Source organism: Microcaecilia unicolor, chromosome 2, assembly GCF_901765095.1.
Source record: "Microcaecilia unicolor chromosome 2, aMicUni1.1, whole genome shotgun sequence".
Taxonomy (NCBI): domain Eukaryota; kingdom Metazoa; phylum Chordata; class Amphibia; order Gymnophiona; family Siphonopidae; genus Microcaecilia; species Microcaecilia unicolor.
Genome location: NC_044032.1, coordinates 289,502,261 through 289,519,460, shown reverse-complemented (window position 1 = coordinate 289,519,460; position 17,200 = coordinate 289,502,261). Strand labels below are relative to the sequence as shown.

General features: G+C 41.8%; 1 protein-coding gene across 5 annotated transcripts in view; it reads left to right on the top strand.

Annotated features, from left to right (window-relative positions):
• Nucleotides 1-699: 699 nt before the first annotated feature.
• HSD17B10 (hydroxysteroid 17-beta dehydrogenase 10) overlaps nucleotides 700-17,200 on the top strand; it is a 32,716-nt gene continuing 16,215 nt past the window's right edge. The window contains exons 1-4 of one of the 5 annotated variants that reach the window (XM_030194261.1): nucleotides 700-766; nucleotides 8,715-8,879; nucleotides 11,575-11,739; nucleotides 11,828-11,956. In XM_030194261.1, the coding sequence (XP_030050121.1) occupies nucleotides 743-766; nucleotides 8,715-8,879; nucleotides 11,575-11,739; nucleotides 11,828-11,956 (483 nt within the window). In that variant the 5' untranslated portion in view covers nucleotides 700-742. Of the gene's footprint in view, nucleotides 862-5,419; nucleotides 5,447-7,812; nucleotides 7,835-8,714; nucleotides 8,880-11,574; nucleotides 11,740-11,827; nucleotides 11,957-17,200 lie in introns of those variants that run through there. The other 4 variants (XM_030194265.1, XM_030194263.1, XM_030194262.1 and 1 more) reach the window with 4 other exon arrangements.

Below are 17,200 nucleotides of genomic sequence, written 5' to 3'. Positions count from 1 at the left end.
GACAATGTTGGCACATGTAGAATGACACTGGACAGAGCTTCTGCATGAAGGAAGCCCTTCCTTCATTATTCAGTACTTCTCTGTGAAACAGTATTAATAAAAAAAGGCAACTGCATTTTTATAATATATCACCGCAATCCACAAAACAAAAGGAGCAAGTTTCCACATGCCATCTTTATCTTTTGATGTAGATGCAGGGAAAAAACATTAAATGCTCCCTGGTTTCAACCTAATTCAAGTTTAATGTGCGATATAAATATAATAAATAGATAGATAGAAACTCTAAATGTTGAGCACCTGATTCTCACAACATGATGCCTGTTTTACTGGCCCTTTACCAGGAGAAAAAAAAAGTATCTGCACGAATATAACAGCGCTAGTGCTATAACCAGCCCCTCCAAAATCCAAATGACACACTGATTACGATTTATAACAAATTAATACTGTACTTATGAAAAGTTATTCCATTATTAAACTTCCTCTGTGTACAGCCACACAAAGCCGACATGTATGAAAATATAAGTGAGATTAAATAAAACTGCTACCAACAATACAGAACGACAACATGAATCCAGCAGCTCTTAGGTTGGTTTGCTTTGAGTTCAGTGTATGGCGATGACGGCTGCGCTGGCAAGGGGAAACCGAGACTGAACTAATTGGTTTCAACGTTTGACGTCACTTCGTCTCCTCCTGTTTTAACTTTTATCCAATCTCCTTCTAGAGAGGTAGTAGTACGAGAAAGATGGCTGCTGCGAGGTGTTTGAAGGTGAGAACGTGTCGTGACGCCGGTGCGTTTATTTGGAACCCTGTTGTGAGGGGAAGCTGTGAACATGGGACTGCAGTGAGATTTTGCCGATATGGGTATATTGCTAGCCAGAATAGATATTTAAGTGAATGGATGCTGATTGTCACACCTCTCTACTATTTTGGTGGATTTTAGAGCTTGTGGTTAACAGCATAAAATGTACAGGGGCTTTCGTTCCCCTGTGCATGCAGAGACTTGTAGTTATTTTCCATGTATAGAGCTATAGAAAGTGATGGTAACTAAAAAAGCTAGCTGGCCTATCTAGTTTACGAATGCATACCAACTACAAATCTCTACAAACTCCTCATCTCCGGTAGAGATAAGCTCTGCTTGTCTCATGCTTCCTTGAATTCAGATACAGGCTTGATTTCTACCACCTTCAATGGGGGCAGTTTATTTCCATAGATTATTCTTGACGCTATTCATCATATGTCCCTCGGTTCCACAGCCTTCTTTCAATTGAGACTCGGCCTCTGTGTATATGTGTCACAGAGGTGTTCTATTAATTCTAATGTTGCAGGAATTACCACTAGTGTTAGCAGAATCTGTGGTACTTCAGGAGTCAAACAGCACACCCCAGAATGAGGGAGAAATCTTCTTTATTTGCCAGCAAACAAAGTAGGACATCAGCACTAAGTCTCTTCTTCAGCTCTCTCTGGATCCTGCATCTCTTGTCTGTCCTCTCTCTCCTTCTTCTGTCTGTTCCAACGTAAGCTGCCTCTGCTCCCAGTTATATACAGTTCTAACCCCCTCCTAGCCCCCCTTACTTTCCAGATGGTAAAGAATAGATTGATTACCCTGTCTGAACCAATCATTTCTATACATATATTTCCAAAATATCAGTTACATAGGTTCCAGACATTTCCTAACTGACCTATGACCTGGGGCCTCTCACGCTAGACAATATGGCACCAGAACTCTTGCATTTTATTATTATTTTCATAATCCCAGTCATAGCTTAAACTGCTAACTGCACTCTGGCATTCATTAAGGGGTCAAGGGCCATCTTGCTTAATGGCATACAGATATAGTTTGTTATTACTTTCAGGACCATTCCTACATTTACCTATAATTAATCAAGACTTTTCTTGACCTCTTTCACCTATTAGCTTCATACATTGAACTAGCTAGGACTGTGGATAATTCAAACCAGATGATGACCTTTTCAACTGCAGTCTTACTTATAAAGTAACACTGAGTTGAACAGATATTCTACACAGAAACAAAACTTATTAATTACACAGAATAAAACATATTCTAAAATAAGCAGAAATCAAAATTCCTTATAAAACAAATCTAAACATCAGGAATATCTACACTTACACTATCTCCTTCTAAGCATTTTAAAACTAATCCTTTTAAAACTACCGTATGTCTGCAACATGCCTTGTTCATAATGACACCCATATGTGGTAAAATAATATCTATGAACTAGCCTTAACCATCCATCACTCACAAGGGTCAAAGAAAGTTTCTCTCTCTGACCTTTCTAACCCAAACGTTAAACTTCTAAATAATCTAAACCATATGGCATTCCTCCACTTTACTTTACAGAACTGAAGAGTTAAGACAGAATTAACAATTTCTTTGTCCACTGCCTCACTAACACATCTCCCTTCTCCTGCCTTTTCTCCAACGTATACATATTGAAATATGCTTGATGATGAAGACCACTGACCATTTTAATAGCCACCATCTGGACAGATACCATCGTATTTATATCTTTCTGAAGGTGCAGTCTCCAGAACTGTGTAAATGAGGTCTCTTTCTCCCCCCGCCCCCCCTCCCTGCGTTTTATATAGAAGCAATATCGCCTCCTTTTTCCTGTTGGCTATTCCTCTCCTTATACACCTGAGCACCCTTCTGCCTTTTGTGGTCTTTTTTTCCCCCACGTGTTTACCTTGTGATCATCAGATATGATCTCCCCCCCCCCCCCCCCCCCCCAAGTTCTGCTTTTCTTTTCTGCATATTTCACCCCTTACTTTGACTTTTTGCAGCCAAAATATGTGATCTTGCTTTTTTTTTTTTTTGCGTTAAACCTTAGCTGCCATAATCTAGACCATTCTTCAATTTTCATATTATTATTATTTATTGCATTTGTATCCCACATTTTCCCACCTCTTTGCAGGCTCAATGTGGCTTACAATACATCATGAGTAATGGAAGTATATTAGGAAAATAGATAGTGTTGCAGGATTTTGGTAACATGATAGTGATAACACATGGTAGTAGTATAACAACAGATATTGATAAACAGTTCAGAATCTATGTGGGGGAATTTTGTATATTCACATTGGTTGATTTTAGTGATATGCCATGTTAAAGAGATGGGTCTTCAGTAGTTTGTGGAAGTCCGTTATTTCGTAGGTCGTTTTTAAGTTGCGTGGCAATGCGTTCCCTACCTGTGCGCTCAAGTAGGTAAAGTTTGACGCGTGCATTAGTTTGTATTTTAGACCTTTGCAGTTAGGGAAGTGCAGGTTAAGGAATGTGCGGGATGATCTTTTGGCATTCCTAGGTGGCAGGTCTATCAGGTCTGACATATAGGCTGGAGCATCTCCGTGAATGATCTTGTGGACCAAGGAGCATATTTTGAATGTGATTCGCTCTTTAAGTGGGAACCAGTGTAGTTTCTTTCATAAGGGTTTAGCACTTTTGTATTTTGTTTTACCGAATATGAGTCTGGCTGCAGTGTTCTGGGCTGTCTGAAGTTTCTTGATTATTTGTTCTTTGCAGCCGGCGTAGAGTGTGTTGCAGTAGTCTAGATGACTGAGCACCATAGATTGTATCAGGTTGCGAAAAACTGACCTTGGGAAGAAAGGTCTTACTCTTTTTAATTTCCACAAAGAGTGGAACATCTTCTTGGTTGTGTTTTTCGCGTGGTTCTCGAGTGTTAGGTGTCGATCGATGGTAACTCCAAGAATTTTTAGGGTGTCTGAAATTGGAAGATTCAAATTTGGTGTGTTGATGGCGGTAAATTTCTTCTTGTGTTGAGAGGTGAGTATTAGGCATTGGGTTTTATCTGCGTTAAGTTTCAGCCGAAATGCATCTGCCCATGAATGCATGATCTGGAGACTTTGGGTTGATATTGTAGGAGATTTTCTTTAGATCGTGTTTGAATGGGATGTAGATCGTTACATCGTCTGCGTATCCTTTCTCATTACCTACAACATCCAGAGTGTTTGACCTGTTGCAGATTTTTCTATCAACTGCTAAGAGACAAACCTTACTCAACAGCTCCTCTGCAGTATCTCTTATAAAAATGTTAAAAAGAACTGGACAGAGGGCCAATCTTTGTGGCACACAACTGGCAACACTCTTCTTCATCATTATCATCATCATTTATTAATCTGATGTACCGCAGGGACAGAAAACAATGGTATCTAAGCGGGGTACAATATAAAACAATGGCTTGCTAGAAGTGGAGTGGAGGAGTGGCCTAGTGGTTAGGGTGGTGGACTTTGGTCCTGGGGAACTGAGGAACTGAGTTCAATTCCCACTTCAGGCACAGGCAGCTCCTTGTGACTCTGGGCAAGTCACTTAACCCTCCATTGCCTCAGGTACAAATAAGTACCTATAAGCCGCATTGAGCCTGCCATGAGTGGGAAAGCGCGGGGTACAAATGTAACAAAAAAAAAAAAAAGAGAGATAGATAAGAAAGGAAATAAGGGAAAGAGACAGGAAGATAACTAACTAAAAGATGGAAAAGCCAGCCTGAATAGGTGGGTTTTGAGTACAGTTTTGAAAATATTGAAGAGGGTTCAGAGCGGATCTGCGGGGGAGTGACTTCCAGAGCATAGGACCAATGTAACTGAGAGCAGAAGCATGAGTGACATCCAGACAAATGGCAAAAGGAGAAGGTAGGGCAAGGAGACCAGCATTAGAGGACGGAAGTGTAGGGAATGAGTAAACGTTGTAAATAGTCAGGTGTGTGGAGAAAGCGACCTTTGTAAATGAGGGTCAAAGGTTTGAACTGATTATGAGCAGAAAGAGGCAGCAAATGTTCAGAATAAAGGAGTGTAGTAATGTGATTGAATGGGTGGGTGTTATGAAGTAATTGTGTGGCTGTAGACTGTACTAACTGAAGGCGTGTAATGGAGCACAGTGGCAAGCCAGCGTAGAGAGAGTTGCAATAGTCCAGATGTGTGATGACTAGGACAAGAAGCAGAGTGCAAATAGCGGAGGATGGGAGAATCGGGCAAATGGAGTGAATATGGTGAAGGCGTAGAATGAAGAACAGATTATGGCATTGATCTGAGTCTTAAAGGTGAGTTGACAGTCAAGGAAGACATCAGGGACTTTGATGGAATCTTTATAGGAGAGAGAAAGTTGATCAATCTGTGAAGCAGGAGGAATGGCTACATGGGGGTCAGCAAAACAAATTACTGCATTTCTTAGTATTGTGGCATAAACGGTGATCCTTCAGCCATGATGACGCTTTTTAGAGATAGAGATTGAGCTCAGAAAGATCAGTGGGATACAGTAAAGAATCTGAATATCGTCCGCATAGCAAAAATGTAGACAGCCGTTGGTCTGGATGAGAGAAGTGAAGCAAGGAAGATGCTGAAGAAGACAGGCGCCAGAATCAAACCTTGTGGAACTCCCAATAGGATGGGAAGAACTTGAATCAAGATGAAAGAATTGGTAGGTTCGGTTAGTTAGATATCTTTGGCGCCATTGCAAGATGGTGTCGGCCAAACCAATAGATTGTAGACCAGTGATTCCCAAACCTGTCCTGGGGAACCCATCTTTTTTTTCGATAATACGGTTTGTGCTTGGCAAATGCATCGGATTTGAGCTGGGCGGTTTTGTTTTGCAGCGATAATGGAAACCGAATGCGCCCAGCTCAAAAACGAACAAATCCAAGGCATTTGGTCGTGGGAGGGGCCAGGATTCATAGTGCACTGGTCCCCCTCACATGCCAGGAACCAACCGTGCACCCTAGGGGGCACTTGTAATAATTAAAACAAAAATTTTTAAATACCTCCTAAGTCCATAGCTTCCTTCCCTTGGGTGCTGAGCCCCCCAAAACCCACTGCCCACAACTCTACACCATTACCGTAGCACTTATGTCTGAAGAGGGGCACCTAGATGTGGGTACAGTGGGTTTTGGGGGCGGTTTGGAGCGCTCCCATTTACCAGCACAAGTGTAACAGGTGGGGGGGGGGGGGGGGAATGGGCCTGAGTCCACCTGGCTGAAGTCCACTGCACCCACTAACAACTGCTCCAGGGACCTGCATACTGCTGTGATGGAGCTGGGTATGACATTTGAGGCTGGCATATAGGCTAGAAAAAAAAAGTTTTTAAAGTTGTTTTTTTTTTGGGTGGGAGGGGGTTAGTGACCAATGGGGGAGTCAGGGGAGGTCATCCCCGATTCCCTCCGGTGGTCATCTGGGCAGTTGGGGCACTTTTTGGAGACTTGTTCGTGAGAAAAAAGGTCCAGAAAAAGTGACCCAAATTCTTGCTTCTGGCACCCTTCTTTTTTCGATTATCGGCCGAGCGCGCTCATCTCTCCTCGGCCGATAAACACACCCCAGTCCTGCCTCCAACACGCCCCCGTCAACTTTGTCTGTTCCTGCGACAGATTGCAGTTGGAGACGCCCAAAATCGGCTTTCAATTATACCGATTTGGGCGCCCACGGGAGAAAGATGCCCATCTCCCGATTTGGGTCGAAATATGGGCGTCTTTCTCTTTCAAAAATAAGCTGGCATGTCTAGTGACTCAGTCAAAGAAAATTAATCAGATTCATCTGACAAGACCTACCTCCACTACCACCATGCTGTCTCAGGTCCTTCCAGAAACTGCACTATACTCTGATTTAGCAGCATTTCTGTTAATTTACTCTCCACATAGGTCAGACTAATTGGCATGTAGTTCCTATCCTGTTCCTTACTTCTGCTTTTGTGGAGAAGGGACTGCATCCATCCTTCACCAGTTTTCTGTGGAGCTTTTAGGACTACCTTAAGTTTCTTCAGTACCCTCCAATGTATCCCATCCGGCCCTATTACGTAGTTTAACTAACTCTTCAAGAACACAATCTTCTGAAAATTGTTCAAAGTCTCCCTCATTTTCATTTCTAATTGCATCTGTCTTCTGTGGTATCTCCCGGCCTTTCATATAAGAAAATGGAACAGAAATATTTGTTAAGCAATTACACTTTATTCTTAATCAACTTCTGCATATTCATTCCCTTCACTCATATACAAAAGTGGCATTGTGACACTTGTGTCATTAACGTATCTATAAAAAAAAAAAAAAAAAAGTCTTGTTCCCACATTTTACTGTATTAAGTATTTTTTCTTCCATTTACATCTTTGCTTTCCTGATGACTTTCCCAGCTTCTCTTTGCTTTTCCAGATATTGTCGCCTGTCTTCCTCTTTCTGCAATATCTTGTTAGTTTATGAAAGCTAGCATCTTTTTTCTTGCCTTTCCAGCTACTTCTTTTGAGAACCTAATTGGCCTTTTTGTCCTCTTTTTACTTTCCTTACTAAAAGGTGTGTTTCTCTTAAAATAACTCCTTTGTTTTGCCCACTGCTTTCTGCTCCTTCCCAGATGTTCCCAATCAGCTAAGGTCTCCTTGAGGTATTCCTCCATCTTGACAAAGTTAGTTTTCCTGAAGTCTAGGACCTTTGCTTTTGATGAACCCTCTCCATGTGGATCTTTAATGTTGAGCCACACCATCCAGTGATCATTGGATGCCAGTTGATCACCCACTATAACATCAGAAACTCGCCCTATTTGTAAGTACTACATCCGGATTGGCCCACCCTATATGGGTTCTATCACTTATTACTGGAACAGTTTTCTCTGTAGAGAATCCAGTCAGCAGAAATGTCCCAATCAGTGTTCTTTTGGTAGTATTTCCCCTTTCATAGCTATATTATCAATGTCTTCAATTTAAATCTCTGTCTTCTATTTCCGCCTGTGTAGGAGTCCTGTATATCACATTAATATAAACAGGTTTTCCATTTTCTTTTTCCAGATTTAACCCACATTTCCTACAGAAGTGATGCAGGAACTGTAAATCCCAGTAAGCAGTGTGGCACAAAAGCAGAACAGGCTGTCAAATTCTGGATAAAGTGGATGTGATGTCAACATTTCCCGATATATTATGTAAAAATTGCTGCCTAAAGTATCCGTTCTACCTGACTCCATTAGTAATCAACAGCCTTATCCAGCCCCACTGGCTTCCAAGTTAAATCTGTCTTAACCCCCACAAATAATACCACCTGCAATTCAATAAACTCCAGTTTATACCCTTCATATCCAACATATTAACTAACAATTTTCACCACTTAGTGTCAGCAGTCAAATTACCAAGGACAGTATTATTGACCAAAGGTTTGGGAACATATCCAAGCTTTTAGCTTGCTTACGAAAGATATATTTCTTTCCTAAATCTATGAGCACCCAGTGCCAAAGGTCAGTAAAAGTAATTATAATCTGAGCATGGTACAGAAAGAAACCATATGGGTCCAAGGTTTTGACCCCCTACTCCACCAGACTATGCAGGGAGTTTACGTGGTTCTCGTGAGAGAAGCTGAGGTTAAAACTATGCACACAGTAGGTTTTAAATCTAGTACAGTGATGCCCAAGCCAATCCTTAGATCTCTCTGCTGTCACTTTCCATGCAAGCTGTTTTTGTTTTCAGGATATAATATCATAATGCATACAATTGAGTGTATATATTTTTATCTTGGTTTTTAAATGATATATGCAAATATATTTAATTCATATTTATTACGGCTATCCATGCTTGGGAAGGGTTGGGGGGCGGGGCTGAGCACTGAATGAATCATCAGTATCATAGAGAGGAGCATGTGGTGCTGTCTCTGATTCATAAATTTGTTCTGTTCGAGTGAAACTACAGCTTAATCATGGTCTATTTCTCTCTTTTGTTTGCTGTCCAGGGTATGGTTGGCATTGTCACAGGGGGTTCCTCTGGCCTGGGCCGGGCCACCGTGGAGCGCCTAATCCAGCAGGAAGCCAGTGCTGTTATCCTAGACCTTCCCACTTCTGAGGGTAGCAGTGTAGCCAAAACCCTGGGAGAGAGATGTGTCTTTGCTCCAGCTGATGTAAGCAGAAGAATCTGATTTCCTTTCCTTTTCCATGTCTGACCAGCTTTTTTGGAACATAGAAATAAAGGACTCCCCACTCCCAATCATGGGTCTGAAGAAAGACTGACTAGAGCTGGCAAAGCTTTACATAGACTGAAGAGGAATCTGTTTCTATCTCCTTTCAACTTCATCCTGTCCCCTTCTTTCCAGAGCTTCCTTTCAATTGAAAGTATCTGTTAAATAAATAAATAACAGATATGTTGGAAAGTGTGGCAAAAGCAATCCGGTCAATGTTCAGTGGCATCGATCAGCATGGAAAAAAAACACATAGCTTAAGCTAGTCTTGGTTCAGAAAACTAGAATGCTGTAGAAAGCATGAATAAGAAAGGAGACGAGGATCATAATTGCCATCAAATCTGCCCAAACTGTTAAAATCCCACAGGCCTCACCTGATCTCTATTTATCTCTTTGGATTTGTTTTTTTGCTACTTAAGGATTTATGTACTTATCCCGTTCTTTCTTGAGTTCTTTTTGTATTTGTAATGGAGATTATCAAAATCTTTAACAAATGATGACATATAATTACAATTCATTGTTCTCTGAACCAGCAAAATAGAAAATAGCTCTGATCAAAAACAGTAAATAATCACATTTGAGTCAGTATTCAAAGGGACTTGCATGTTTAGAAGTTTTCATAAATGTATAAATCCACAATCTGCAGATTTTCAATGGAACTCTCTGGAGAGTGCCACCAGAAATCTTTCTAACCACTGCAGCACTATACAGATAGTGCTAGGGCTGAATACCCAGCTATATATGTAAGGCCATAAAAAAAGCTGTCCTAAATTAAATCACATAGCTGTACATATAGCAGCTGAATCACTGCTGTACTCACATTAAACTTTCATGGTCGCGTCTTGCAAAGTTTGAGGCTGTGAAACCACCTTGGGGATTTCCACACTGTGTGACTTGAACTTAAGCTAAGTCATGCATGCAGCAGCAGAGAAACACCTGTTTTCAGCAGCAGAGGTGGCAACAGCAGTAGCATTGGACATCGAGGTGACAAGGAGGGTATAGATTTCATCAGTCCAGCTGGGGGTGGAACTAAGAAGGTGGAGAGAGAGGCTGTTAAGGAGAACAGGGGTTTAGGAAGAGGCACTTAAAACTGGGATTGAGGAGGGTGGGAGAATAAAGAAGACGAGGTGACTGAGGGGAGGACAAGTTAGGGGGATAAAAAGAAAAGGAGAGGAAATGAGAGAGGTGACTGGAGCATGATACAGAGAAACAGCTGATGTTTTCTAGAAACACTGGGACGCTCACAAAAGCAGGAATTTTAAAGTTTCTACAGACCAAATACAAAAAAGAATTGAGATCGCTGACCGGTCACAGATACAGAGCTAATAGACTAAAGTTTATTAACAAGAGTTGGAAACAGCAAGAAAAATAAGATGTTAATTCTACCAACCAACAGGTACAATAAGAAGGATTCTTATGGATACTAGTATCTAGACAGGCTGCCTGAGGAGGTCTAGGATAAGCTGTCCTTACTAAGATGTGTAAAAGCTGGGACAGGTCTTTGGCACAAATCTGCTTCCTCTGTACTCCCAAGCCAGAACTGGAAGGTTATGGCAAATCTATGACTAGTCCTTCATGGGCTGTGGCCAAAAACTATTTGGAGCACACAACAGTAGCCCTCTGATCAATGAAACAGCAGAATGTTACAATTTTCTTGAAGGGTACTGGGAAAATTGGTGCCCCAGCCTCACTCTGAGTTACTTTTGCAAGGGCCTGAACACCTACCTATAGGCTTTCTACCTATATCACTGCAAGACATGGAAAGCAAAGCAAGTCCCGCTTTTGAAACAAAGGCTCAGTGCACACAAAATGCATGTTCTTAAACAACACTGTCACGTTTCTTTTTCTGTAGTAATTGAAAAAAAAGTAGTGTCTAACTTGTAAATAGCAGGAAAAAAATGTTAATATAAATGTTCCCTTGTAGTTGTTAAAATGGGAAGAGTATTAATTTTTACAGTGTATGAATTGCTTGCTTTAAGGCTAAGCATGACCAGGAATCGTGCATTTTCTAAGCCTGATTCAAACTGTATTACTGTACCTACAAGTGGAATAAAGGGTGTTGTATAAGACAGAAGCCTCTACTGTTTCCTCTTAAATTGTCTTACATAAGAACATAACATAAGAGTAGCCATACTGGGTCAGACAAATGGTCCATCCAACCCAGTATCCTGTTTTCTAAATAGTGGCCAAGCCAGGTCAAAAGTACCTGGCAGAAACCCAAATCGTGGCAACACTCCATACTACAAATCCCAGGGCAAGCAGTTGCGTCCCATGTCTGTCTCAATAGCAGACTATAGACTTTTCCTCCAAGAATTTGTTCAAACCTTTTTTTAAACCAGATACGCTAACCACTGAGTTCCAGAATTTAACTATTTGTTGAGTAAAACATATTTCCTCCTATTTGTTTTAAAAGTATTTCCATGTAATTTCATGTCCCCTAGTCTTTGTACTATGTTTCCTTGCACTTTTTCTACTGGTAACCTTCATTCATCCTATTTTGTGCAGAAATTTGTTCTAATATTACCACACCGAAAAGATAATTCTTCTGTTGGTACCTCAGGTATCCATACCTTACTTGTTTGTAGTCTCTACACTCTAACCAGCTGACCCCTGGACACTCTGCCCTTTGTTTGCTCAGGTGACATCTGAGGATGATGTGAAGAATGCTCTGGCCTTGGCAAGGAACTCGTTTGGGCGTTTGGATGTGGCTGTGAATTGTGCAGGGATTGCAGTAGCTTATAAAACTTACAACATTAATAAAGACCTTCCCCACAAGCTAGAGGACTTCCGGAGAGTGATGGAGGTAAGGAGCATCACTTAGGAAGGGAGATATTTGCCACTTTGAGTTTAAGATACTGTACAGACTTGGCTTGTTCTGACCTTTCTCACAGGTGAACGCTGTTGGAACATTTAATATGATCCGCCTGGCAGCTGGTGAAATGGGCAAGAATGAACCAGACCAGGATGGATGCAGAGGTGTTATCATCAATACTGCTAGTATTGCTGCCTTCGATGGGCAGGTGAGTGGAAACCAGGGTACAAAACATTAGGTCACAGAGATTCGTGCACTTTATCTTAAATTCATTCCTTAGAAAAAAACATAAAGGTGCACAAACTTCAACAGAGTCCTCATCTCATATACAAGTATAACACCTTCCAATCCCCAACATGAATCCAAGTTTCTCCGGGGGGGGGGGGGGGGGGGCAATATAGTTATTGCACACACCTCTCATCTATAAAAACTATATGTGGCCCCATGATTGAAAGGGTCCTACCCCCTTCTTAGCTGACCAAAATAATTTTGGAATGGATATCGCCCAGTAGAACTGCTCAGGGTAGCATTTAGGCTGGTAACAGACCTTGATTATATTCTTGTGGGAGTTCCTGACTTCTCTGGATCTCAAGGAGGTCTATTTACACATCCCTATTAGACCTCCTCATCAGCGGTTCCTTCGGTTCGTGGTGCTGGATCAGCACTTTCTATTCTTGGCAATGTCCTTCTGTTTTTCGAACCTTCTCCAAGGTCATGATGCTGATCGCATCCTTTTTCCTTCAGGAGGTAGACCAGGTTCATCCTTATGTGGATGACTGGCTAATTCAGGCATCGTTGTACGAGGAAAGCATGTGGGTGAAAGACTGGATAGTCGACCTGCACTCCCTCGATTAGGTGGTCAATGTGCCCTAGAGCCACTCGTGTCCCTCGCATTATCTGGAGTACCTGGGGGCAGTGTAACTCCTGTGCAGAGGCAGCAGCTGCGGGATCTAGTGGAGAACCTGCTGCACCTACTGGCTTCTAGGGCGTGGGACTACATGCAAGTGTTGGGTTCCATGGCGGCCACATTGGACATGGTGCCTTAGGCGAGGAGCCATATGCGGCTCCTCTGGTTGGCCCTCCTCAATCGTTGGTCCCCTCGCTCAGGCGACTTTCTTGTCCAGTACCTTGGTCAGCTCAGGTCCAGTTTGCTGTGCACTTCTGGCTGCGCCCGGCACATATGGAGAGGGTTATGCCCCTGGTGACGCCAGCCTGGGTGGTAGTCACCACGGACGCCAGCCTCTCAATCTAGGTGCTCATTGCTGGGGAAGGACTGCTCAGGGGATCTGGTTTCTGGTGGAAGCATCCTCGTCAATCAATCAGTTGGAGCTGAGATTGATTTGGCTGGCCCTTGGGGAGTTCTTGCCCATCATTTGGTGTCAGGCAGCACGTGTGCTGTCCGACAACGTGACTGCGGTGGCGTATGTCAACAGGCAGGGGGGTACAAAGAGTGCTCTTCTGGCAAGGGAAGCTTCCCTCCTCTGCCTGTGGGTAAAGGAGCATCTGTTTCTGCTCTCGGCAGCACACATTATTGTGGGAGATCTGAATGTCTAGGCAGACTTCCTCAGTCACACCTTTCTGGACCCAGGAGAGTGGGAAAACTCTGGAGTGGCGTTGTGTCAGATCACAGAGCATTGGGTGGTCCCTGCCCGTAATCTCATGGCTCGGAAGTCCAACGTGAAGGTGCCCCAGTTCTCCAGCAGGGTATTGCGGCTTGGCTCTTGAGAGGGCGCAGTTGAGGAAGAAAAGATACCTGGACAGAGTGACTACCACAGTGCTCCAGGCGCGGAAGCGGTCCACTTTGATGGCCTATGCCTGGGTCTGGCGAACCTTTTGAGTCCTGGTGCTCTGTGATGGGCCTGTGTGTGACTTTAACCTCGGTAGCATCCATTCTGGCCTTTTTGCAGGACAGCCTAGAGAAGCGTCCGGTGGTGGCTCTGGCCTGCTTTCGGGGTTGCTTACAGGGGTCTTCATTGGCATGTCACCCTGACATAATTTGCTTTCATCAGGGAGTTAATCACTTGCATCTTCCTCACCAGGCAATTCTTCCTTCTTGGAATCTTAACTTGGTTCTGTGAGCATTGCAGAGACCACCATTTAAGCCTCTGGATCGCCTCTCCTTGAAAGATCTCACCTTGAAGGCAGTCTTTCTGGTGGCCCGTGGCTCTTGCCTTCGCTAGATGGGTGTTTCAGCTACAGGCTGTGTCTTGCAGGGAGCCCTTTCTCCATTTTACAGAGGCCAGGGTATGTTTTCAGATGGTTCCACCCTTCCTCCTGAAGATGGTGTCTCGTCTTCACTTGAATCAGCCGCTCTTCCTTCTGGACTTCCGCAGGGAGGATTATCTGACAAGATTCCAGGCCCTGCGGTGTATTCTCCTATGGTACTTGGAGGTCACCAGTGACATCCGTCGTTTGGATCATCTTTTTGTCCTGTTTGCCAGCCGCAAGAAGGGGGATCAGGCCTATAAGGCCACTGCGGCCTGTTGGCTGAAGGATGCGATTACAGACATAGTTTGGAGTAAGGGTAGGTACATCCCTTGCTAGACTCTATAAAGTATAAAGAGTCACTCTAACCCCAGAGCACTGTTACAAGTCCTTCAGATGTCAGTGTGTTGCTCAGATGTCCGTCTGATCCAACGCAGATCTTGTCCCTCGGATGTGGTGTGGACACACAGCCCTGTAGCTGTGATGAGCTGCCTTTTATGGAGAAATCGGGAGCATTATCTCACTAACGTACTATCCTTGAAGAATGTAAACAAGTAGCTCCAAGTATCCTGCATTGATGTCAATTCTGATAACAACCTGCGTTAATGGTGATAACACTGTCCTTTATCCTCAGCTTCTGTCCAGTTGTTGTTCGTCGGTTAGACTGGTTGTCTCCATGATGTCTTAAAGATTTAAGTAGGAAATGTCTGAATTTACACACTATAATCAGGTTCTTAATGCTGGATAGTACCATGTATGTAGGACGATGTGTGTTATGTAGGTCCTTATAGTCACAGGGAAGGCTTGGCACAGTGCTCGTAGTAGTGCTTCAGTAGCTTGCCTTCTTTGCTCCTACATTCTCCACCGTTGAAGTATTCAGCTGTAAGGGGGAGCTGGACAGCTTGAAACACTAGCTAAGTAAGCAACAATACGTTTACTCCATTACAATGAATGAAAGTCATTACAATGTTTCATCAAGCGTTTTAAATTATATTCTTCCATTGAAGCTTAACATTGTTTCCAGCCTAGAACATGGGTTTAAGATAAGAACAAGTATTATAAGATGCAATACTGGAATGCTTGAGTATGCAATGAACAAAGCAGATTGCGTTGCATGTAATAATATCCATCAGAAAATGTGGTTAAGTGACTTTGAAATGCCTAAGCAAATGTCCATAAAAGTCAAATGACTTGTGAGTTCATGGAAGAAAAGAAAAGTCACTTTGTAGCAAAGAATGGTGACATCTGAGTGATGAACCATGGTGTTGAAGGTAATTTTGGATACATCACTTTAGTAACCCATGTCCACAGCATGGCTGCAAACAGTCCATAGGTAACTCAGTCCATAAGATGCGGTCTTTAACATGCTGGAAAATGCAGTAACAAAAGTTGAGGGTGGCATATAACACACTTCTTTGAGTGGGTTAAAATGTCCATGCCACAGGAATGGTAACACTCATGCTTATAAGTCTCTGATGATACATGCAATTTATAATTCGTGAAGAAAAGGTATACTGCATGAAATGAAATGTGTTGTAATAAGCACAGGCAACAGATAATTTTCAGCATAAATCAATATAGGTGCAGTACAGTATCGCTTACCATATCAAATAACACAATATACTAGCCAAGCATAAACTTAAAAGTTAATGAATGCATCACTTAAAACATAGGTATGTGAAATAACACAATCAGTGACCTTATGTAACTGTCGATATACATGCTGAAGCAAGTGTTGGTACCAACAAGCATAACCATTGTTATATGAAAACACTCAAATGTATGATAAAAGTAAATTAAACCTTTCTCCTACCTAATACCAACTGCTTATCTGTGTGGCTTAAGATAACACCAGGAAACAAGCCTTTTATTTTAGGAAAAACTAAGTGTCAAGACCATAGATGAAGACATATATGTATAATGCAAGAGTCTGTGTAATACCTAATGAAGAAGGTATAATGTTTTTTTATGGCTGACTAAACCTGTTATGATAATGGGTATATAGATAAGATCCTTTGTTTAGGAGGTGGTATGTACATACATTATTTAAAATATGAGATGTTTTCCCAAGTGGTAGATGTAATAACTTTTGAAATTGATTTGAATTTTAAAAGGTTTCAAAAATGTTTTACAAGGGTTTAACAAAAAAAAGTGTACCTGATAGTTAAAATGTAAGCATTGTAGACCTTAAGGTATTGTAAGTCATGATTTGATATATTTGTTGGCAAAAATCACAAAACCAAAATTAATTCAGAAAGCAAAAGATGTTATGGCCAAGGCACAAAACAAAAATGGAATTGTAGCCTTTTCTTTACTATAGCATAGATTACTGAATTCAGTTCACAAAAATAAAAACTACATGCAAAAATTATTTACAAAAACCAGGAGTGAAGTCATCAGACCTTTCTCTGCTGCCAAGGTAAAAGCAAACACTATGGCCATACATAAAACAAAAATTGAATCGTGGTCTGTTTAACTGCTGGCATAACAAAGGAAAACCAGTGAGCAAACGCTCATGGTAAAATGAAAATTAGAATGGGGTACTCATAGGTATAAATGTTTTTTGTGTTTGTGTCAGGTGTCCTGACAACTACAAACACTACCTTTATGTGAAAAGTCAGTATGTTGCTTCAAAAATGATTTAGCAACCAGTTGGACAGTATACACTTAACAACTAAACAAAAGACAAGACACTGTCTTCAACAGCATAACACTGTCTTCAACAGCATAACACTAACAGTATTCAAAGGGTATTATTTGGTTAGTTCTGGGACCACCCAGAGGTTAGTGTTAATATGACACTATGAGGCATATTTTCAAAGCACTTAGCCTTCCAAAGTTCCATAGAAACCTATGGAACTTTGGAAGGCTAAGTGCTTTGAAAATATGCCTCTATGTGACATAAAAGAAGGTTAGTGTGTTAGTAATGTTAACTTTTATTTTCTTTCCCCCACTGCTGGAGAAGCAGTCAGCTCTGCAAAAAGAAAAGCTATTGTTAAGAAGCCTCCTCCAAATCATGAGACTGTGATATGCTTTATTTATTTATTTGCATTTGTATCCCACATTTTCCCACCTATTTGCAGGCTCAATGTGGCTTACAGAGTTTTGTTATGTCATAGTCATTACAAGATATCAGATATCATTGGTAGTGTACAGAGTTTTGTTATGGCATATTCATTATAGGATACTAGATACAGTTGGTAGTATACAAAGGTAAGTCAGGGTTAAGTAAGAGAAAAGATGAGGA